The 24,837-nt window shown below is 48.1% G+C and overlaps 1 protein-coding gene across 1 annotated transcript in view; it reads left to right on the top strand.

Annotated features, from left to right (window-relative positions):
• The first annotated feature begins 5,254 nt into the window (after positions 1 to 5,254).
• Positions 5,255 to 24,837, top strand: part of KCNK3 (potassium two pore domain channel subfamily K member 3) — a 98,594-nt gene continuing 79,011 nt past the window's right edge. The window contains exon 1 of the mRNA XM_035110733.2: positions 5,255 to 5,699. Within this exon, the coding sequence (XP_034966624.1) occupies positions 5,417 to 5,699 (283 nt within the window). The 5' untranslated portion in view covers positions 5,255 to 5,416. The remainder of the gene's footprint in view (positions 5,700 to 24,837) is intronic.

The raw sequence follows: 24,837 nt of genomic DNA, 5'->3' as shown, positions 1-24,837 counted from the left end.
GCCAATGGAGAGCTTTGCTGGCTGACTCGGCTTCCCAGCGGGATCAGTCCAGGAAGTTTGGCTCACATTCTGCCCATGACGTCAGCATACGATTGCCCACACAAGCGCCGATCCCTGATTGGCTGGGATCACGCTGACAACTAGATGGTGCAGCAGCAGCAGCAGTCTGGAGAGTAATGACTGAAAACAGGCACACAGAAGAGGTTTCTCAGGAAGTATTTTGGTGCCTCTGCAAACACGACTCCTCGCCCCTGCAAAGCCAAAGTGGGGAGGGGAACGGAGCTCAGTGACAAGGATGCAGAAGGTCCCAAGTTCAATGCCCAGCGTCTCCAGCCATGGGACAATGAGAAAACCCCAGGGGGATTAATCTGGGCACAATGCAACCAAAATACAGATCAAGCAAAAGTAGGACTGGGATGTGAGATTGTTCTCTGAGCACCTGGCCATGGAACTTACCACGCTGATGGGCTCTGGGAACCAAGAGAACTGTCTTGGTTTTGGCAACTCTGTGGGTGTCTGCTCTGCCTCCAGACAGCCCAGACTTAGCTGCTAGGAGATTGGTAATTAGCGAATAAAACCCCAGCTCCTTTGACTCTGTTGGGCAGCACAGCTGTGCCTGACTTTATGGTGTTTGCAAAAGGGAGGGGAGCAGAAACCGCCATCAACTGTTTCATAGAATCATAGAATCGTAGAGTTGAAAGAGACCACAAGGGCCATCCAGTCCAACCCCCTGCCCAGCAGGAAACACCATCAAAGCATTCTTGACATATGCCTGTCAAGCCTCTGCTTAAAGACCTCCAAAGAAGGAGACTCCACCACACTCCTTGGTAGCAAATTCCACTGTTGAACAGCTCTTACTGTCAGGAAGTTCTTTCTAATGTTTAGGTGGAATCTTCTTTCTTGTAGTTTGAATCCATTGCTCCGTGTCCGCTTCTCTGGAGCAGCAGAAAACAACCTTTCTCCCTCCTCTATATGACATCCTTTTATATATTTGAACATGGCTATCATATCACTCCTTAACCTTCATTGCTTTGAGGAAGCAATGAAATGCAATTGGCTGGCCTTGTGATTTAACACTAAAGGTTAGGGTTCGCCAGGGAATCCACTCTTAAAATCAAATATTAAGGATGAAATGGATCAGAATTTCAAAGATCTAAAGGGCTGCCACATGGAGGATGGAGCAAGCTTGTTTTCTGCTGCTCCAGAATGGAGGATCCAAACCAATGGATTCAAATGGCAAGAAAGGAGAATCTGAGTAAAACTTTGGGTGTGATGGTCTTTCAGACCTTGTGGTGGTGGGGAGCTCCTGACCGGTGCTGAAGCAACACTCAAGACTATCTCAACACTTAAGATTATCTGCAGCAGCATCCCACGCTCTGTCCATGGTCCTGAATCTCCCCTTTATTTTCCTGCATCTTGCTCTTTGGATCACTTGCTCACTGAACTCTGGAAGGCTGCCTTAACTTCTCTCCTCAGGCCAATGGCCAGCGTGGTGTGGTGGTTAAGAGAGGTGGACTTGTAATCTGGGGAACCGGGTTCGCTTCCCCGCTCCTCCACATGCAGCTGCTGGGTGACCTCGGGCAAGTCACACTTCTCTGAAGTCTCTCAGCCTCACTCACCTCACAGAGTGTTTGTTGTGGGGGAGGAAGGGAAAAGGAGATTGTGAACCGCTTTGAGACTCCTTCGGGTAGTTATAAAGTGGGACATCAAATCCAAACTCTTCATCCTCTGTTGGGGGATAGACCCCTGCCTTGGAAAACAAACAAGCAGAAGACCAAGATTCTCATGCAGAATTCAGGGAAGCTGAGCTGGCTTTTAGGAGCAGAGCACTCAAATGATATTAGGCAACAGAGCCTCGCAAACCTGCCATATTCCTCCAGTGGCACCTGTGATCAAATTGTGTTGTCTCTCTGTGCATGGAAGCATCCCACAGGAGACAAGCGTGGCCAATTATTTATAAGTACACCAAACCTCTCTTATTCCTCAGAGGACTCTTCCGGAGCCTGACAGGCATCAGTGTGGCATAATATTGTCTTCCTCGCTTTTGTCCTTGTGTTGGTGGGGGGGGGGGGAGGCTGGAAGCATCTTTCCAGGGAAGGGGGTCTCACTGTGGGTGAGGCTGCAGGCAACTCAGCTCTGGATGCAGAGGGGAAGGGGAAACGGAATGGAACATTGAGGTGGGCCTTCGCCAACAGGGTGCACACCAGATGTTTCCCACAAGCACCACCATGTGGCCATAATGATTGGGACTCATGGGAGTTGTAGTTCAGAACACTAGCTGGCAAGAGGAAGCCAATTCAGGCAGCAATGCCTCCTTCATTGATTTGTTTGCACACATTTTCACTTTTAAAATCCCTTTGCTGTGAGTTGTGCACATTTTTTTTTAAATAAAAAAGTAAGGATGGTATTCACCTAAGTCAGGCTTCCTCAACCTCGGCCCTCCAGATGTTTTTGGCCTACAACTCCCATGATCCCTAGCTAGCAGGACCAGTGGTCAGGGATGATGGGAATTGTAGTCTCATAATATCTGGAGGGCCGAGGTTGAGGAAGCCTGACCTAGGTCCTTCTGCCACTGTTTTATTCCGACAGGCCTTTGCAAACTGACAGGTGTTTTTTTTTATAAAAATTATATATTATTGTTAAAGGAAGTGGCTTTTAACAGTGTTGTACTGTTTTTATTATCTGTATACATTTGGGTGTTTTATTTTTTACATGGTTGTCTTTTATATGTCCTTAGTGTCTTGTATTTTGTCAGTATTGTTTTTATTTTGTGTGAGACGCCTTGAATCTTGGCCCAGTGGGAAAAATACAGGTTATAAGTAAATATAAAATGAGGTTTTACTCAGAGTGGACCCATGGAAATCAAAAGACATGGCTAAGTTAGGTCCATTAATTTCAACAGGTCTACTCTGTGTGAAACTGTCCTAAAGAATCAAAAAGAAGCAAGGGAACCCTGATAGAGTTGTCAGAGGGAGGATAAATATTTGGAATGAACAGAGAAGGAGTTTGAAAAGTCTGCTGAATCCTTCCATCATCACTATGGGATATCATAGCCCCCTTTTTGTGGAATGCTAATTTTAGTCTTTATAGAGAGGTTGTGCAAATGAGGGCAGGAAAACTGTAGAGAGTCCAATGGCACCTCCAAGACTAACAGATTTAGCGTGGCTTCTGGAATCCTCTTTTCGCCAAACAAAGGAAGTCCTGCTCCCAGTTAGCAGATAGACACTCGCATACAAGCACAGAAGAAATCTTCTTTTGTAAGCTGTGGTCCTAAAAGGTCACGAGATGTAAGAGGAGCACTTTGCTCGTGACATTTCTAAGCACTTCCCAAACGGGTACAAGATAAGAGCGGAGTGACCTATTCACAGCGGTAATCGTTTCCGTCTGGGGCTCTGGGCCCTTTAATCTAATACCTGTAATGGGAAAGATTCTCTCCCACTCTTGTGGTGGCACTAGATGTCTTCGTGGGCATTCATTGAAGTGGGACGGTGGAAGATTCAGAACAGGGGAAAGGAAGACTTTTTCCACGCAGCGCAGAGCTAATCTATGGAACTCACTGCTGCAAGAGCCAGGGGTGCCAACAACCGGGATGGCTTTAAAAGAGGACTGGGCAAATTCATGGAGGAGGAGAGGGCTATCGATGGCTACACTCTGCCTCCACAGTTGGAGAAAGCAATGCTTCTGAATACCAGTTGCTGGTAACCACAGGAGGGGAGAGGGCTCTCTTGTGCTCGGATCCTGCTTGCCGGTTTCCCATTGGGGCATCTGGTTGGCTCCTGTGAGAACAAGATACTGGCTGGGGGGTGGTGGAACTGAAAACATATTTTGTTCCATCAAGCTTTCCAAACTGGATGAACAGGTCTTCGCCCTAAGTGTCCACTTGGAATCATTTTAAAATTCACCCTCTGTTGTTGTTGTTATCGTTTTGCAATTGTGTTTCAGCTATGTCTTTTACAAGATAAACCAGATCGCCTTGTGAAAGGGGATTAATAAATAAGAGCATAAGCAGAAGAGCTCTGCTGGATCAGGCCGATGGCTCATCTAGTCCAGCATCCTGTTCTCGCATTGCCCAGCCAAATACTTGTGGGAAACCCGCAAGCAGGATCCGAGCACAAGAGCCCTCTCCCCTCCGGTGGTTTCTAGCCACTAGTATTCGGAAGCGTTGTTCCTTCTGATTGTGGAGGCAGAACACAGCCATGGTGGCTAGTAGTCACAGTCGTCTTCTTCTCCATGAATTTGTCCAATCCTCTTTCAAAGCTGTCTAGATTGGTGGCCATCACTGCCTCCTGTGGGAGGAAGTTCTGTAGCTTAACTTTAATACTTTAGCTGTGGTTCCGGAATTGCAAGGGACTGGGCTAGATGTGCCTTGGGGGTCCCTACCAGCCCCTACAATTCCATGAGTCTATGACCTCAGAAGGTGGAGGACTCTCCTTCGTTGGCTGGCCATCTGCCAGGAATTCTTTATCTGAGATCCCTGCATTGGGGGCCCCCTTCCACCCCTGCAATGTTATGATTCATTGAGATTTTAAAACTGAAGTTGGGTGGCCATCTATGGTGGATCCTTTCACCGTTAGCTCTGCATTGCAGGGGGCTGGACTAGATGACCCTTGGGCTCCCTTCCACCTGTACGATTGCATGATTCTGCAAGACAGAGGCTTTTAAAACAGAGTTTGTATGGCCGCCTCTGGAGGATCCTTCCGCTGCACCACAGGCGGTTGAACTAGTAGACTCTTGGGGTCCTTTCCAACCCTCCTACCCCATAATTCTATAATTCGCCGGAGGTTTGTAAACACAGGTCAGACGGCTATCTCTTATGGACCCTTTCCCGGAGGTCCCTGCCCCGCAGAGGCTTGGGCTAGCAAGACCAAGTGCGGGGGTGGGGCAAGGAAACAGCAGCACCCCTGGGATCCAAAGTCACCTGGCTGGGAGCGTGCGGGGCCCGGGGGGTCTTCTCCCCGGGGGTCCTCTCTCCCTACCCCTCTCCCCTCCCCACCGCACCCCTCCCCCTCCCCTCTAAGGCTGCCCAGGCGGCGTGGCCCGGGCTCTCCTGGAGGTGGTGCTGAAGGGACAGCTCCGCGCCTCCCTCCGCCCTCCGGAGCGCTCTCCCTCCCTCCCTCCCTCCCCCCGGGGAGCAGCCTGGGCGGCGGGTGCTCCCCGCCCGCCCGCCCGCCCGCCTGCCTTCCCGGAGCAGCCGTCGCCTTGGCCAGCCCAGCTGCCGCGGGAGCCTCAGCAGCGGCGGCGGCGGCGGCAGGAGGCAGCAGGCAGGCGCCGGAGCAGCAGCCATGAGCCAGGCAACGGCCGCTTCTTGCGTCTCCTCCTCCTCTCCATCCTCTCCATCGTCTCCAGCAGCAGCAGCAGCGCCCTCCGCTCCCGGCTCCCCGGCGTCCGGCAGCAGCCTCCCCAGCCCGGCGGGACCATGAAGCGGCAGAACGTGCGGACGCTGGCGCTGATCATCTGCACCTTCACCTACCTGCTGGTGGGCGCCGCCGTCTTCGACGCGCTGGAGTCCGAGGCGGAGACGGCCGACCGGACGGCGCTGGAGGAGAAGCAGCTGGAGCTCAAGAGCAAGTACAACCTGTCCGAGGCCAACTACTGCGAGCTCGAGGGGGTGGTCCTCAAGCTCAAGCCCCACAAGGCCGGCGTCCAGTGGAAGTTCGCCGGCTCCTTCTACTTCGCCATCACCGTCATCACCACCATCGGTAAGGAAGGCGGACTCGCCGCGCGCCCATCGCCGCCGCCTGGGGCTCCCCACCAAGCCCCGGCTATTTGCCCGGAGGGGGGGGGGGAGGAGGAGAAGGACTGTCCCCAGAAAGTGTGCATGTGTGCCTGTCTCTCTCCCCCCCCCCTCCGCCGCCGCCTCATTCCACCTGTATAGTTTGTCCTCAGTTTCCCCGTCTGGGGCCGCACCTGCCTCTCCCCGCGCCTGCTGCGTTTCAGAACCGCGTTCCCACTTTGGGGTGGTTTGGAGAGGAGTTGGGCAACTTGTTTGGAAGAACGGGCTTCGGAAACCTTCCGCTGAGCTCGGAGGGGGGGGGGGTTCCCTTCCCTTATTACAGTTCACTTTACTCTCCAATAGACCCACAAAGAAGCCCCCCCCCTTCCAGCTATATAATCGCTATCTCTCTCGATCACCATCCAAGCTCAGTACACGGCTCACGTCCCGCTCCCCGTCCACCCGTTTTTTCTCTCCTTCGCCTTCTTCTGTCCCCCCCCCACCCCCCACCCAAGTAGTCTTGGGGTGGGGTGTGCGCAGGAGATGGCACGTTCTCAGCAGCGTCCGGAAGAAAAATCTCCATTAAAAAAAACCAGCAACACCCTCCCAGACCTAAAGCAAAGCTGTTTCTGGAAAAGTGGGGGGGGGGGGCGGCTGGTTTTTTAAAAAGTGACACTCCCCCCCCCCCCCCCACAGTAGGCTCGTATAGAAAAAGTGGCGAGGGGCGCGGAGAGGTCTGGAAGCAGGGAGCGTGAAATGCATACTAAAGCGCGGAGGAACAATGAAGACAAAGGGGTCTTCCCTGGAAAGCAGACCCCTCCTCTCTTGTCTCTTCCCCCCCCCCCCATTTAAGATAACCAAACCAGATTACTGGTTGGGTTTGGAGGCGCGACTCTGATCTTCGGAATTTCTCATGGAGGATCGTTGGTGTGTCTGGGTAGAAGCTGTGGCCGAATAATCTTTTGCCGAGTTGCGGGGGGGGGGCGGCGGCGGGGCTGCTGTCGATTATGGGATGGGGGGCTGTTTAGGGTGTTAAGCGAGCGGATCAGGGGGAAGGCTCCAATTCCCCAGGGAACTCAGAGGCTTGGACGAAATTCTCGCATTATTGACCCGACATGCTTACCAAAGAGTAAATGCTGTTGGGCACAGTGGACGTTACTTCTGAGTAAACACGCAGAAGGGTGCGTTATTGGGCTGCGGGATATGTATATATAAATTTACTGGGAAGAGTGGGACTTACTTCTGAGTAAAAATACATAGGTCGTGCCATAAAAATGTCTTTTGCACGAAATGAGGAAGGCAGTCGCTAGCTCAGAGGCAGAGAGCAGCTGCTTTACTTGTAGGTTCAGTCCCCTGTGGCATCTCTAGGCAGAAGCGGGAGAGATCCCTGGCTGACACCCTGGGGAGCTGCTGCCAGCCAGTGTCGACAATATTGTGTTGGATGATGAACCAATGGTCTCTGACTGTCATAAGGCAGCGGCCGAGGTTCTTATCAGATACATTCACTGTGCAATCCCATGCGTGGTCGCTCGGAAGCAAGCCCAGCCGCAGCATTCCGCGGGGTCTACTCTCGAGTAGGCGCGCCGGATCGCGACCTGCGAGAGTTAGAGAGCACTTTTCGGACCCCTCCCCCTTGCCATCTGTGCGTGACCGCTTCCTAATCCCTGTAGGGAAGAGAGCCGACGCTCTGTGTCATGAAAGCGATTTATTAATCTGTCCTTAAAGGCGTGAGCTGAGTTTATCTACCTGCCCTCAAGAGGGGTGTTTTTGGGGTGGGTGCGTGGGCTTAGCAAGAGGAAGGTTGCCCCCCCCACCTACCCTACTATGCAGGAAGCGACTGAGGTTCAGGAAGCTTGTTTTTTCTTCCTGCTTCTCTGGAGTAAAAAAAAAATGGATCTACTGTACAGTACTTTGCTCCTCCGCTGTTCCCAGAAGAAGGAGGCGAGTTCGTGGATTCAGGGCTCGTGGGTCGCTTATGGGGAACACCCAGCCTGTCATATTGCCAGTTTCCAAACATGTGAATAAAAACACAGAGGAAGCCGGGGGGGGGGAGGTCTCGCCGTGTCTGCAATGCGCAGGATTCCTGCGAGTGGGCAGCGTTGCAAATGGAAGGGGGGTTTCCTCGGCCAGAGAAGTCCTATAGTTGGGGATCTTATTTGCCGCTCTGCTTTCCACTAAGCTTCGGAAGGTCCTCTGAGAGAGAGCCAACAGCGCCTCAGATCTTTAAGAGCATCTTGCAATTCAGTCTGCAGTTGTAAGCACACCAAGGAAGGAGTAAACGCCAGAGCCCAGTGGGACTCACTCCGACGTAATCGTGGCTTCCTGACCTGCCAAGCTTTCAATAATACTGTATTCCGAATGGGTAGATGGAGATTTGAGGTGGGCAGAAGGGAACCCATGTCAGAAGGTGGAGAAATTAAATCCCAGGCCTTTTTGGGGGGGTCCCAAAGCTCTACCATCCTCGAAGTTTACGCTCGGGTCTATTTGTTGTTTCCTCATCATACTCAAAGTGCCCCCACCCCCCATGGGCTAAGTCATGTGATCTGAGGTGGGTAGGCAAGAAACCCGTGGATTATCCCAAAGTTCATTAGCACAATATTAGATATTCTATGGGGGAAATGAGGAAAATACCCTTCTGTAGGCAGAAATGTATTAATTTCCAGAAATTGCACCTCAATATTTTCTCTTGCCTCCGTACAATAAAGTGAGAAAGGTCAGCTGTATTGCAAAGTCTAAATCTTTAGCTGTGCATGAAGCAATTCATCTCCAGTCCTGTGCACTTTTACTTAGGAGGAATAAACGTAGAATTGTGTTGCATGTTGAGTAAACTGGACAGGCCTTTGCTTTGACCCTTCCGACATTTCTCTTCTTAATGGGGACAGAAGGCTTTCCTTTGACGCTTTTAAAAGGAGAAATTATGTGCCTCTGTTTACGATGTATTAAGCCAGCTACAAATAGAGCATTTTTAAGGACAAACGAATGCAATTGGGCGCAGTTTGACGCGCAGAGGAAGAGATCAGTTTAAGCTCCTAACTCTTGCTTGCAATCAGATTAATTCCTGATTTATGCCGCTCTGGAATTCTGGCCAAAGACCCCCAGAGGCCAGACAGCCTTGAAGCCTGTTGCAATGTTTCCAATTTGTTTCTCAAATCCCGAACTCTTAAAAGCTCTTCCCTGCAGAGTCTCTTTGAAATATGGTGCACACCCTCTCTTCCTGGTTTGGATTTTTTTTTTGGTACTTTCCCTCTGTGCTGAATTATTTCACTTTTTTTATTTTAAAAAAGTCCTTCTATAGCTTTCCTTTTTTGTTCGTGTTCAGAACACCCTTTTGAGAAAGGCCCCCGACTGCTGTTGCTGGTTGGCAATACTTATGCCTAAAAAGAGTATTAATAAAACAAAGGAATAAATGCAATTGAATCAATAGCAGCAGCAAAGCCAAAATAGGTTGGAAAAGAACAGCTTTTTATCTTCTCTGAAATAGCTATCTATCTATCTATCTATCTATCTATCTATCTATCTATCTATCTATCTATCTATCTATCATCTATCTATCCATCTATCTATCCATCTATCTATCTATCTATCTATCTATCTATCTATCTATCTATCTATCTATATCTATCATCTATTCATACCACCCTTCAGCCAAAGCTCGCAGGGCAGTTTAAAATATAACAACAGAAAAATATATAGCATAATAACAAAAAAAGCAATCCCCCCCCCAGTTCCAAAGGACATAGATTGTTAAAGGCCTGGGAGAAGAGGGATGTTTTTTGCCTGGCACCTAAAGATATATAATGAAAGGACCAGCTGAGCTTCCCTGGGGACAGCACTCCACAAGCATGTTAGCCAAATATCTGGAGATGGAGCAAGCTTGTTTTCTGCTGCTCCAGAGGGCTAGGACTCGAACCAATGACTTCAAACTGCAAGAAAGGAGTCAGGAGGAACTTTTTGAGGGCAAGAGCTGTTTGACAAGGGAACAGACTTTTCAGAAGGTGGTGGACTCTCCTTCCTTGGAGGTTTCTAAGCAGATCGCCCTCTATCATGGATGCTTTAGCTGAGATTCCTGCATTGCAGGGCGTTGGATTCGATGCCCCTCAGAGGTCGCGTCCAACTCCACAATCCTATAATTCTAAGTCACAAGAACAGAAAGAGTCCCTAACCCTCTGACAGCGGCCCTCACACTTCCCGGGGCACTTGGGGAGGGGGAGTGGCCCTGTTGCTTGCTATAGAATATAAACAGCAGCTGAACTCCATTAGGGGAAAGGCCCCTCTGACTTTTGTAGGTTGCAGGCCCTGGCAAGAAAGAACCAGGACACTTGGTGCAAAAGAGGTGGCGCAGGATCCCTTGGGTTGGCTGGGGAAGTTTTTAATGTTTGATGTTTAATGTTTTATCGTGTTTTTAGTATTCTGTTGGGAGCCGTTCAGAGTGGCTGGGGAAACTCAGCCAGATAGGCGGGGTATAAATAATGATGATGATGATAATAATAATAATAATAATAATAATAATAATAATAATAATAATAATAATCTGCACTAGTTGCCAAGTGCAGCTCCATGGAAACAGAGGCCAATTCCAGAGGTTACAAGGAACTGGATCAGTTGGGAAACTTGGCCCAAGACTCAATTCCTATTGCAGTTTTGGCACACAATGGCTTTGGGAAAATTGCAACCTTCCCAGTGGCTTTAGTGATGGCAAATGTGCCAGTGCCAGTGCCGTTTGTTGGAGGTTTTCAAACCAAGGTCGGGTGGCCATCTGTAAGAGATGCTTTAGCTGTGATTCCTAAACTGCAGGGGGCGGGACTAGATGACCCTTGAGGTCCCCTCCAACCCTCCAATTCTATGATTCTATGACCATAGCTGTCAAGTTTTCCCTTTTCTCGCGAGGAAGCCTATTCAGCATAAGGGAATTTCCCTTAAAAAAAGGGAGAACTTGACAGCTATGTCTATGACCAAGAGGTCAATTCCCCCCCCCCTGCAAGGTTGTGCTGGAATTATCGCATGAATTGCCTTTGAGTGACATTGTCTTGTCCAACATTGATGGTGATTATTTAGTCTTGATAGTTGCATTTCTTTATTTATAAGAATAGTTGCATACAGCTGCATCATAAAAAAAAATAAACCGAAGCAGTTTACAGAAATGAAAACATAAAAACTGTGCAATGGCATCCATATAAAAGTTTAAAAAAAGACCTCAAACAACAGTTGTGGACAAATGTGTTCTTAATTGCAGGCAGAGGCCTGGCAGAATACAAAAGTTTTACAGCAGGCTTTTAAAACTTGACGCAGTGGCAGAGAGTTCCAGAGGACAGGGCCAATGACACCAAAGGCTAAGCTTCTGGTTGTCAAATTAGCCCCAGCAACTTGGGGGGTGACCAGTGATGCTCTTGCAGATGACCTCAATGACCAAGTGGGGATAGAAGAATTCAGGTGATCCTTGAAGTATCCTGGACCTCAGTTGTCCCAGGGTTTGGTGAATTAATAAAAGAAACTTGAACCAGGCTCTGTATAATGTATTTATGTTAGCATGTTATGCAAAGTTCTCCAAGCAGCTCGCATCACTTTTCAATGCATAAATATAAATATACTATACGATTAGAAGAATTAATTCAAACACCTGAACACATGAAACAGCCCATACCATAACAGTCACAGGCAGCACATTGGCAGCAAACTTAAGTACCGGTAGTCTCTTGCTGTGACAGGATTTGAATCCAGGACTTTCAGCTTCTAATCCTACTGTCTGTCTACTGGATGGATGCTTTCTGTCTTCTTCCATGGCTTGCTTCCTTCCTTCCTTCCTTCCTTCCTTCCTTCCTTCCTTCCTTCCTTCCTTCCTTCCTTCCTTCCTTCCTTCCTTCCTTCCTTCCTTCCTTCCTTTTTTGGTGTGTGTGTGTGTGTGTCATATCAATGGTCAAATCTCATAGAAATCCATGAGAAAATAATAGTAGAAAATGGAATGAAGTTTTATTAAGTGCCAGTTTGATGTAATGGTTAGAAAGCGTGTTGGAGTAAGACATGGGAGAGACCAGGGTTCAAATTCCCACAGCTGGGTGGCGAAGCTTGCCAGGTGACCTTGAACCATTCGCTGTCTCTCTGCCTTGCCTACCTCACAGGGTTGTTGTGGGGGTGAAAAGGGGAGGTGAAAAACTGTGCTCAGCACCTTGAGCTCCTCGGCGGAAGGGTGGGGTGGAGATATAACAAACAGACTAAGTTTGAAGCCAGCTCCCACTTCCAAACCAATTGCTCTAATAACTCAAGAGGATGCCTCTCATATCAGCAGAACAATGCGATATTTGAGAGATACAGCTCACAAACTCTTCTGCGGAGTTTGGGCTCCATTCCTTCATCTCGTTGCCTTTTAGACCTTTTTAGTTTTCAGATTGTTTACGGGAGTTACTTGATATCGTCTTGAGTTTAATTAAAGTGTGTGTGTATATTTACCCTGGCTGTAAATTCCCTCGCATCTATTTTATAGACTGTTGGGATCTAAATCTTAATCGTTGTCTCTGCAATATCCCAGTGCAGAGAAGGACAACCGAAATGATCAAGGGGGTTGGAGCAAAATCCCCTAAGAAAAAAGGGGAGCCATGTTTGGGGCTTTTCAATTTTAAGTTTAGACCAGTTTCTGGAAACTGCAGGAGGAGAGAGCATTCTTGTGCTCCAATCCCACTTGTGGGTTTCCCATAATGGGCATTTGTTTGGCCGCTGTGAGAACAGGAGGCTGGACTAGATGGGCCACTGGCCTGATCCAGCAGGTTCTTCTTATGGAGCCTCCAGGTCCAGAGGCAGTCTATTTAATATTTCATGTATTTTTACTCTTTTGTGGGAAGCCGGCCAGAGTGGCTGGGGAAACCGAGCCAGATGGGCGGGGTATAAATCATTTAGCCCGGACAATGAGGTCCAGCTCCAAGGACCTTCTGGCAGTTCCCTCACTGCGAAAAGCAAAGTTACAGGGAACCAGGCAGAGGGCCTTCTCGGTGGTGGCACCCGCCCTGTGGAACGCCCTCCCATCAGATGTCAAGGAAATAAATTCAAAATTGGTGATCTGTTTAGATTGAATGCATAAGTTGGTAAAGTAGCCGAATAACAAAAGGGATAATAGATAAGACATAGAATTTAAATGATAGAGAAGCCTGGAAAATTGCATATAGAAAGGGAACCGATATTAAATGTTTGGAGGTTTGTTTTTCGATATGTTAATTATTATTAGTTTTTGGTTGTTGTTCTTTTTTCCTTTTTTATCTTTTCATAATTCTTTTTGTGCCTTTTTCTTTTTTCTTTCCTCTTTTTCTTTCTTTCTATGTGTAGCTTATGGCTATGTCTGATTATGTCTGATTATGATATGTTATATTATGTTATGCTGAGATTTGTGTTGATTGTAAATGGTTTTAACAAGAAATAAAGATGATATTTTTTAAAAAAATAAAAAAATCATTTAGCCCGGACACTGAGGTCCAGCTCCAAGGACCTTCTGGTAGTTCCCTCACTGCGAAAAGTGAAGTTACAGGGAACCAGGCAGAGGGCCTTCTCGGTGGTGGCACCCGCCCTGTGGAACGCCCTCCCATCAGATGTCAAGGAAATAAACAACTACCTGTCTTTTAGGAGACATCTGAAGGCAGTCCTGTTTAGGGAAGTTTTTCATACAATCATAGAATCATAGAATCATAGAGTTGGAAGAGACCACAAGGGCCATCCAGTCCAACCCCCTGCTAATGTTTGATGTTTTATTGTGCTTTTAATATTCTGTTGGGAGCCACCCAGAGTGGCTGGGGAAACCCAGCCCAATGGGCAGGGTAGAAATAAATAAATAAATAAATAAATAAATAAATAATAATAATAATAATAATAATAATCCACCCATCTCTTAGGACAGGCAGCATGATAAAGGGGTAACCCCATGGGGAGTTTCCCATTAGCCACCTTGTCTCGCTGGGACAGCCCCATAACAAGCCTTCTCTTTGCCAATGATTGGAAAGGTAGGAATGGGTTGCTAGAATTCCCGTGTAGATGTGATGGGAAAGGTTGCAGCTCATTCAAAGTGCAGGTCTGGTCCCGGGCACATCCAGGTAGGGCTGCAGAGTAAGCAGGATGGGGGAAAACCCTTGGAGAGCTTCTGCCAGCCAGTGCGGGCAAGACTGAGCTCAATGGGAGGTAAAGGGACCCCTGACCATTAGGTCCCGTCGCGGACGTACAGCTTCCGGGTCCTGTGGCCAGCATGACTAAGCCGCTTGTGGCGAACCAGAGCAGCGCACGGAAACGCCGTTTACCTTTCCGCCGGAGCGGTACCTATTTATCTACTTGCAATGCCATGCTTTTGAACTGCTAGGTTGGCAGGAGCAGGGACTGAGCAACAGGAGCTCACCCCGTCGCGGGGATTCGAACCATCAACCTTCTGATCGGCAAGCCCTAGGCTCTGTGGTTTAGACCACAGCACCACCAGCGTCCCATGTGAAGCTCGATGGGAAGCCGGGTGCAAAAGGCATCTTTCTTCGTTTGGGGCTGCTTTGAGCATCTCTTGCCGCTGCTTCCCGACCTTTGCATGCAAATTGTCAAGTTGGTTAATCCAGGGAAGCTGAGGGAGGCTGGATTTGAAACCAAATGTGAAGAGAGAGAGATTAGGTGGGATTATGATGGGGAGGGGAGAGAGGAGGGGAAGGAAAGGTCAAGGGCCAGCAACAAGGCGGCCGCAGCAGGGAGAGGAGGAGGCTGAAGAGTGAAGACCAGAGCTTAGTTTTTACAACTGACAGCCTGGGGTGATGCCCTCCAGGGGCTGATTCATGGTCCACAAGGACGAAAGGGCTGGGAGGGCTGGGAGAATCTCAATTTCTCATTTCTCTGCTCTTAGGTTCAATTCTCCATATTAGTTTACGAATTCTTCTTCTTTTTTAGAAGTCCTCATGAAAATTCTTCAGCACCATACTGAGAATTTCTCCTAATATGCACATTTTTTAAAGTTTTTTTGCAACTGCTAGCATAATGAATTTCAGCTGGGGAACTGCAAGGCCAAATTCAGAGAAGTCCAATTTCCCAAAGTGAATCTCAGTTTCTCATTTTTCCGTCTTAAATTCAGTTCAGATTACTTTATGAATTTTTTTTAAAAAGTCATTGCGAAAAAGCATTTTAGTCTGAATTTCTCGTGCACCTTTTCAAAGGGAATTTTGACTGATATACACAAAGGCATTTCTGCTAATAAAATGCATTTCTGAATATGGACACTTCCCCCTCGTCAATGCATTTCTGTCGGCTGCAGAATCGCACCACAAAATTCAGAGAAATGCAAATTTCAAAGGACAGGACTGCTTTGGTTCTTGTTTTGTAACCATGAACTGCATAGAATACATTCTCCGCCTGGGAATGTCAGTGTCGGTTGTGAAGGACAGGCTTACATTGGAGTGACAAACAGGCCCCACTTCCACGATTACAGCGAGGTTAAATTCTGCATGGAGAAAGTGTGGCACAGAGAAGGTTTTCTCCCTTTCTCAAAAATACTGGTGTGTGTGTGTGTGTCACTCAATGAAGCTGTGAATGGAAGGAGATTCAAGAAGACGAAAGGAAGACTGTGGAACTGACTGCCGCAAGATGCGGCGATGGCCACCAACTTGGAAGGCTTTAAATATGGTTCAGACAGATTCATGGGGGGAAAGGCTACCTCCTTCTCCTCCTCCTCCGGTCCCTTGTACATTGTCTTCCATAAACACGGTTTTAACAATGAGTCCATAAGTGACTGTGGAGGCCAATTCTGGATCCACACGTCCTTCCACAGTGGGGACATTGGTTTCCCTGTGGGAGTTCTGGCCACGATAGCTGCACTGTCGGAGGCAGTTTGAGTCTGAACAGCAGTTGGGGGCGCTTTTGCTTCCCAGAGTTTTCTAGTTGTGAGAGCAGGGCTAACCTAAGAACACTAGGAGAGCCCTGCCGGATCAGGCCAATGACCCCTTCAGTCCACCATCCCGTTCCCACGAGATACCCATTGTGGGAAACCAGTGCTGGACTTATGTATAAGCTAAACAAGCTATAGCTTGGGGCCCCACTCTCTTGGGCCCCCCAAAAAATGTAAAGGAAAAAAAGAACTGGATGTATGTTTCCAAAATATAAGATAAAAAGCAAATAAAATAAAACATACATACAGCAACAGTGTTTTGAGTTGTGAAGGCTTGTGTGTTGTGAAGTCATGGCTCTGCCTGCTAATGGTCAAAGGCCTGGAAACGATGCCTTATGAGGAACGGCTTAGGGAGCTGGGTATGTTTAGCCTGGAGAAGAGAAGGTTAAGGGGTGATATGATAGCCATGTTCAAATATATGAAAGGATGCCATATAGAGGAGGGTGAAAGGTTGTTTTCTGCTGCTCCAGAGAAGTGGACACGGAGCAATGGATTCAGACTACAAGAAAGAAGATTCCACCTAAACATTAGGAAGAACTTCCTGACAGTAAGAGCTGTTTGGCAGTGGAATTTGCTACCAAGGAGTGTGGTGGAGTCTCCTTCTTTGGAGGTCTTTAAGCAGAGGCTTGACAGCCATCTGTCAAGAATGCTTTGATGGTGTTTCCTGCTTGTCAGGGGGATAGACTGGATGGCCCTTGTGGTCTCTTCCAACTCTATGATTCTATGCTCAGCTCCTCCCTAAAATATCACTGGTTTGCTCCTTTCTATGTATAGGGTACCTACATTCTGCATGGACTCGTTGCATGGCAACATGGGCTAATGGCTTGAGATACCTGTTAGGTCGATAAATTACCATATAGCATCTATTCAACAACAACAACAAAAAAAACCAGCGACCATTTGTTGCTGACAAAATGCAGCTGGACATATAAAGGGCCCCATTATCTTCAGTAGTTTACGGCCTCATCAAACCTAAATGCGGCCCTGTGGGAAACCCACAGGCAGCATTTGTGCGCAAGAGCGCTCTCCCCTCCTGTGCTTTCCAGAAACTGGCATGGAGATGCTCTAGTGATTCTAGGACTGCAGTCTGAACAAAGTGGTTGGAGAATTGGGGGAAAGGCCTCTTCACCCTCTGGTTTATTGGGTCTGTGATGCTCCTAGGCCACGGGGACCCAGGGCGCTGTGGCGCATGAAACGGCGCCCTCCTCCCAACCGCACAGAATGTACGCTATCTCCGGAATCCCTGCTCCGGCCTTGACTCTGCGGCCGGCTCTGCCGGCGGCTCAGAATCACCCTTGGCTCCACTCACGAGGCTGTGCTTATCTCCCCAACCATTTCCTGATCTAATTCTCCGTCGAGGAAATCTCCATTTGAAGATGAGCTTCTAACAACGCCTCTGTGTGCCTGCTTCTTTGAGGAACACGGCCGCCCAGCATTGCAATGGAACCTGCCATGGGCGTACCCAGGATCAAAACTAGGGGGGGGGGCAAGGGGAGGGGCCAAGGCACGGAAGGGGAGGGGCCACAAAGTGGGCGGGAACAGCGAACTCGCGCTCCGCCGGGCTGTGCCCCTCCCTAGAAGCAGGGCTGGTGGGCAGAGGCGGAGCCCAGCCCAGCGGAGCGCGAGTTCAGCGTTCCCGCCCACCGCGCCGCGCTCCCTGGTTCCCCGCCGCGCTTGGCCTTGCCTGAGGGCGCGCCGGGGAGCTGGAGGGAGGGTGCGGCGCGGTGCGGCGGGAATGGCGAACTCGCGCTCCGCCGGGCTGTGCTCCGCCTCTGCCCACCAGCCCTGCTTCTAGAGTAGGGCAGCTGCCCTAACTTGCCGAATGGTGGGTACGCCCTTGGAGCCTGCCAATAATTTGGGTCCCCGTCACGGCACATTGAGCATAGGTGCGCTTCCCCCACTGAAGCCGGATTGGCTGAGCGGAGTTTCTGTTCAGGGTGTGCTCTCAGAGATCTGGCATTCTTGGCATGCTTCTAGACCTCATGGTCATGCGATCACTTTCTGGAGCGTTTTGAAGTTTTCGTATCGTAGTCAGCACGATGGTGGTGATGGTGATGATAATTTATTTATACCCTGCCCATCTAGCTGGGTTTCCCCAGCTGCTCTGGGCGGCTCCCAACAGAATGTTAAAAACACAATAAAACCAGGCAGAGGGCCTTCTCGGCAGTGGCACCTGCCCTGTGGAATGCCCTCCCATCAGATGTCAAGGAAATAAACAGCTACCTGACTTTTAGGAGACACCTGAAGGCAGCCCTGTTTACAGAAGTTTTTAATGTCTGATGTTTTATTGTATTTTTAATGTTTTGTTGGAAGCCATATTTTATTATTATTATTATTATTATTATTATTATTATTATTATTATTAATTATTACTACCGGTATCATCATTATCAAACATTAAAAACTTCCCTAAACAGGGCTGCCTTCAGATGTCTTCTAAAAGTCAGATAGTTGTTATTTCCTTGACATCAAAGGGAGGTTGTTCCACAGGGCGGGTGCCACCACTGAGAAGGCCCTCTGCCTGGTTCCCTATAACCTCACTTCTCGCAGGGAGGGAACCTCCAGAAGGCCGTCGGAGCTGGACCTCAGTGTCTGGGCTGAATGATGGGGGTGGAGACGCTCCTTCAGGTCTACTGGGTCAAGGCCATTTTGGGCTTTAAAGGTCAGCACCAAGACTTTGAATTGTGTTCGGAAATGTACTGGGAGCCAATGTAGGTCTTTCAGGACCGGTGTTATGTGGTCTCGGCGGCCGCTCCCAGTCACCAGTCTAGCTGCCGCATTCTGGATTAGTTGTAGGTTCTGGGTCACCTTCAAAGGTAGCCCCACGTAGAGCGCATTGCACGATCCCCTTTCTCTCCTTTGGGGTTGGTAATCATGTTCTCCTCTAGAGCGACAGAAAGCAACCTTGCTCCATCTTCCATGTGGCAACCTTTCAGATACTTGAAGATGACTATCATATCACCTCTCTGTCTTCCCTAGGCCAAACACCCCCAACTCCCACCAACCATTCCTCTTAAGACAGATGCTTCCTGATATTTTACTGTTTCTGCACTGGCTGCAAAAAAAAAGTAAATTGAAAAGAGAAAGAGAATTCTAAATTCTGTCACTGTGGTGCTTTGAGAATCAGCAGTGGCTTAAGAAAGCAAATGCGGAATTTCATTCTAGGCACAGAATTAAGTTTCCGGAGAATTTCAGCTTTCATTCACTGTCCCATGCTCCTAGATCTCATGACTGCCAAGTTTCTTTTGGAAATGTATGGGCGATGAAGACTATTGATATGAAACCTCCAAGAGGTTGGGGCAGGGTGGTGGCTATGTTATGCTAGATGGATCAGTGACTCTGAATATAGAAGTTTCTTATTTATTTTATTCTTATTTATTAAATTTATATCCTGCCCTTCATCACAAGAGCTCAGGGCTGTTCACAGAATAAAAAACAAGATAAAAACACAAGTAGACAATTGTTTTTCAATTTATTTTTTTTAAATTAAACTTCCCCAAACTTCACACATACATTTCAATACTTTTTTTCTGGCTTCCCACCTCCTTTCCCACGGTGTTTCTGTTTCTCTCCCTCTGCTGAACCCCGTCTTCTATGTCTTCAACCTTAACAAAAACCGCTATAATCGTTAATCCCTTCTGTTGCTCATGGTTCAAATCCTGCTCTCGTGTTCATCGTATAGCATTTCTTTAAATACTCCATTTCCCCACAAAACCTTTGTCATTATCTTATTTTAGCTGCCAATTTTGCATAATCCAGCACCTTAATTATCCATTAGTGGGTATATCTGCTTCTTTCCATAAACAATTAAAACAAAACCAACAATGCTGGTCGAGAACCGTAACAATAACTAACTAACTAACTAACTAACTAACCAACCAACAACACAACACAACACAACACAACAACAAAACAATCACCACCCCTTCCTTCTATGTGGGGTTCCTAGGTGTGGGTCTCTGCTGCTCAGCCCGGCACCTCAAAGCTAGCATGTTTAGAAGACATTATGTGGAGAAGACAAGGTTAAGGGGTGATATGATAGCCATGTTCAAATATATAAAAGGATGTCATATAGAGGAGGGAGAAAGGTTGTTTTCTGCTGCTCCAGAGAAGCGGACACGGAGCAATGGATTCAAACTACAAGAAAGAAGATTCCACCTCAACATTAGGAAGAACTTCCTGACAGTAAGAGCTGTTCGGCAGTGGGATTTGCTGCCAAGGAGTGTGGTGGAGTCTCCTTCTTTGGAGGTCTTTAAGCAGAGGCTTGACAGGCATATGTCAAGAATGCTTTGATGGTGTTTCCTGCTCGGCAGGGGGTTGGACTGGATGGCCCTTGTGATCTCTTCCAACTCTACGATTCTATGATTCTATGATTCTATGTGAAATAACAATGGTGACTCCTGCATTGCAGGGGGTTGGACTAGATGACCCTTTGTAACTCTACGATTCTATGTGATGCAATGTGCTCCATCACTGCAATTTATAAAGCTTATGAGATTCACTTCCTTTGCAGAATTTCAGTGCTTGGACTAACAACATTTTTAGAGAAAGGTTTCTCCTTTTAGCAGAGAGGACAAACATTTTGCATGGAGCAACGAGGCAGCCGTATCATTGTACGGGGCAGGCAGCTGGCATTTTTTCTGTGCCAGCCTGAGAACTTCTCCCTCTTTGCCAGCCTCCAACCTGCTTTCGGCCCAAGCTGGCAAAGGCTTCTCCGCAGTCTGCCGCTGCCTTGCCAGTTACGATATCCATTGCCAACATTGCATTTCTGCCTTTCGATGCCAGCATCTGTTCTGCAAGCATTTCTCTGCTCTTGCCTGAGAGGGGAAATGATGCCCTACTAAGAGCCCTTTCCTTTGAAACATTCACTTAACCTAAGAACGTAAGAACAGCCCTGAGGCTGGATCAGGCCCATGGTCCATCTAGTCCATCAGCCTGTTCTCACAGTGGCCAACTAGATGCCCCAATGGCAATTTCCACAAGCAGGATTCGAACGCAAGGGCACTCTCCCTTCCTGGAGTTTCATAAGCAGAAGTGGAGCTGCAGCAAAGAGACGTCCTGGCTAGTAGCCATGAAGAGCCCTCTCCTCCTCCATGGGTTTGTCTAATCCTCTTTTAAAGCCATCCAGGTTAGTGGCAGGGAGTTCCACAGTTTATGTGCTGCATGAAAAAGAACATTCTTATATCGGTCCTGCACCTTCTAACATTCAGCATGCATGGAGTGTTGGTGGTGAGCTGCAGGGTGGGATGGAGAGGTGCAAGGAGGAAGTTGGAGGCAGCAACGCTTCGGAACACCAGTTGCGGGAAACCACAGGAGGGAAGAGGGGCCTTAGGTTCGAATCCTGCTTGCAGGCTTCCCATATTGGGCATCCGGTTGACCACTGTGAGAATAGGATGCTGGAATAGAGGGGCCATTGGCCTGGTCCAGAAGGCGGTTCTCATTGGTGTGAGGGGGGTGTTTTGTTTCTTGTTTTTGCTTGTCCCATCGCTTTCCCCACTCTTGACCACTGTATTGGAGCAAATATGTCATATTATAGAGGAGGGAGAAAGGTTGTTTTCTGCTGCTCCAGAGAAGTGGACACGGAGCAATGGATTCAAACTACAAGAAAGAAGACTCCACCTAAACATTAGGAAGAACTTCCTGACAGTAAGAGCTGTTCGGCAGTGGAATTTGCTACCAAGGAGTGTGGTGGAGTCTCCTTCTTTGGAGGTCTTTAAGCAGAGGCTTGACAGGCATATGTCAAGAATGCTTTGATGGGGTTTCCTGCTTGGCAGGGGGTTGGACTGGATGGCCCTTGTGGTCTCTTCCAACTCTATGGTTCTATGATTGTATGAAATGTCAATCTAAGAAATACCCAATTGGCATTTGCTACGATTCAGTGGTGGGAGGGTCCACTAGGACAAGTGGGGACGATCTCTCAGTCTCATCTTTTCCAAGCTAAACATCCTCAGCTCCCTCAACTGTTCCTCGCAGGGCTTGGTTCCCAGACCCTTGACCACCCCGCTCACCCTCTTCTTCACATGTTCCAGCTTTTCCAATACCCTTCTTACATTTCTGGTGCCAAGAACAGAACACAGGACTCCACGAAGGCAGAATCGACTGGGATGTTGCCACGGCTTTGCTGTTTCAGTAGCTGTTCTTCCTGGGCTTTTACGCCGACTGCTTTTACCACTGCTGTTTCGGAAGGTATTTTTAATCGGCCGGTCGTTAGTTTTTATGGGAGCTGCCTCGCTTAAATAAACACGCAGGAATGAGATCACCGCGGGGGCTCCCAGATCGCTCCCAGAACAGCAGGTATTAAGACTCAGGCGAATTGATGGGCTGGCACAGAGAGCTGGCAGGTGGACGGGCTGATCATTCATCTGAGCCAGAGGACAGAAGAACTTCCTGATACCCTCCCCCTTCTGACAGAGCTGAGACACAACGCTATCCTTTCCCTGCCGACTAACCTGGGAGTCTGGTTGGAGTCCAGCTCAAGGGTTCGATGGGCACGCAATGTCCTCTTCCTCCTCGTCATCAGAAAGGACCAGCCAAGGCCTCCATGACCAATTGGGACAATGAGAAAAATAATCCGGCCTTGGAGGTTGGTGGGATTCTTTCCCAACTGTTTCAGTGCAAGGACACATCCCAGGGGTCTTTCATAGAATCATAGAGTTGGAAGAGACCACAAAGGCCATCCAGTCCAACCCCCTGCCAAGCAGGAAACACCATCAAAGCATTCCTGACAGATGGCTGTCAAGCCTCTGCTTAAAGACCTCCAAAGAAGGAGACTCCACCACACTCCTTGGCAGCAAATCCCACTGCCAAACAGCTCTTACTGTCAGGAAGTTCTTCCTAATGTTGAGGTGGAATCTTCTTTCTTGTAGTTTGAATCCATTGCTCCGTGTCTGCTTCTCTGGAGCAGCAGAAAACAACCTTTCACCCTCCTCTATATGACATCCTTTCATATATTTGAACATGACTATCATGTCACCCCTTAACCTTCTCTTCTCCAGGCTAAACATACCCAGCTCCCTAAGCCGTTCCTCATAAGGCATTGTTTCCAGGCCTTTGACCATTTTGGTTGCCCTCTTCTGGACACGTTCCAGCTTGTCAGTATCCTTCTTCAACTGTGGTGCCCAGAACTGGACACAGTACTCCAGGTGAGGTCTGACCAGAGCAGAATACAGTGGTACTATTACTTCCCTTGATCTAGATGCTATACTCCTATTGATGCAGCCCAGAATTGCATTGGCTTTTTGAGCTGCTGCATCGCACTGTTGACTCATGTCAAGTTTGTGGTCTACCAAGACTCCTAGATCCTTTTCACATGTACTGCTCTCAAGCCAGGTGTCTCCCATCCTGTATTTGTGCCTTTCATTTTTTTTGCCCAAGTGTAGTACTTTACATTTCTCCTTGTTAAAATTCATCGTGTTTGCTTTGGCCCAGTTGTCTAATCTGTTAAGGTCATTCTGAAGTGTGATCCTGTCCTCTGGGGTATTAGCCACCCCTTCCAATTTGGTGTCATCTGCACACTTGCTCAGGATGCCCTCAAGCCCATCATCCAAGTCATTGATAAAGATGTTTCCTGACAACAGCCCACCAGTCATTGTAATGAATAGCATGCCTGCTTGGTGGAGGCCCCGATTCCAAGGCAGTGGAAGCTGGCAAAGCAGAGAGTGATGCAATAAGTTAATAGGCACCCCCCGAAAAAAAATCTTTCAACAGAGAAACAGGGAGAATCTGTCAAACTACTGCAGTGGGGGAAAGCAAGTTCATTCCTTTTTTGGGGAACTATTTCTGGCCATGTCGGTCGGTTTCAATCACATGCACTTTCTAATTTAAGGGCATATCCCTTTGTGAGCTTTGCAATGTCAGCATCCAGGAACCAGGACAAATATACTCAGCATTACTTAGCCATGCCGAGAATTTTGGTGGTTTTGAAGTGTGGGCTTGTGGGGCCTTCAGTTTCCCTCCTCCGTCACAGAAATTCTAAAAACGGGGCATGAGTAAAGCCTACGTCGTAGACCCCGCAGGCTTAATTTCATTTCCATGTAAGTTCTGAGCAGGGGATTTCCACAGAAAATCTATCATCCTGTCTGCTCTTTGGCTGATTCGGTTTGCACAGCCCTTCTTTCAACTTTGTCATAGAATCGTAGAGTTGGAAGGGACCCTGAGGGTCATCTAGTCCAACCCCCTGCAATGCCGGAATCTCAGCTAAAGCACCCATGACAGGTGACCATCCGACCTCCAAGGAAGGAGACTCCACCACCTCCTGAAGGAGACCGTTCCCTGTCAAACAGTTATCACCCTCAGAAAGTTCTTCCTGATGTTTAGTCGGAATCTCCTTCCTTGTAGCTTGAAGCCGTGGGTTCGAGTCCTACCCTCCAGGGCAGGAGAAAAAGTCAACTGATCACTTTTAAGTGAAAGGCTTTGGGTGGTTTTTTGTTTTTGTTTTTTTGTTTGCCGCTGCATGGAATTGCTTATTGCCCCTTGGGCCCCAAAGTCGTGGGTAACAGACTTCTCCTCTTGGCTCCCCGAATTTGTCTAAGCAGTTTTGGAACCGCCCAGCAGCGATGTTGATTTACATTTGTTAGTTGTTTGATACAAAGTAATAATAATAATAAAATGTCAGAGTGACATTGCAGCGAGATAAAATCAATTCAACTATCAAATTGCAAACAATGTACAAAACAAAATTCCTAAAATGCTCCTCTAAAACCACAAGGAGAAGGATAAGTTCTGCCACCCACCAGTAAAAGCTGAGCAACACAAGGAGAGGCAGACTTAACTGTGAAAAGCCTGGGCATAGAATAATAGAATTGTAGGGTTGGAAGGGACCCCCAAGGGTCCTCTAGTCCATCCCCCTGCAAGGCAGGAATCCAGCATCTGCTTAAAAACCTCCAAGGAAGGAGAGTCCACCACCTCCCAAGGGAGTCTGTCAAACAACTCTTACTGTCAGAAAGTTCTTCCTGATGTTTAGTCGGAAATGCCTTCCTTGTCACTTGAAGCTATGGGTTCGGGTCCTGCCCTTCAGAACAGGAGAAAACAAGCTTGCTCCATCCTCCATGTGACAGCCCTTTTGAAGAAGGCTCTCCTATCTCCTCTCAATCACCTTTTATCCAGGTTAAACATCCCCAGCTCCCTCAACTGTTTGGTTTCCAGACTCTATCATATTGATGCAGCCTAGAATAGCATGTTCTCTTTTTTTTTTGCTTCTGCGCCACACTGTGGACTCATGTTAAGATTGTGCTCCTCCAAG

The sequence above is a fragment of the Zootoca vivipara genome, chromosome 3 (assembly GCF_963506605.1).
Source record: "Zootoca vivipara chromosome 3, rZooViv1.1, whole genome shotgun sequence".
Lineage (NCBI taxonomy): Eukaryota > Metazoa > Chordata > Lepidosauria > Squamata > Lacertidae > Zootoca > Zootoca vivipara.
The sequence above is the reverse complement of the archived record's forward strand: the minus strand, read 5'-3'. Positions and strand labels throughout refer to the sequence as shown.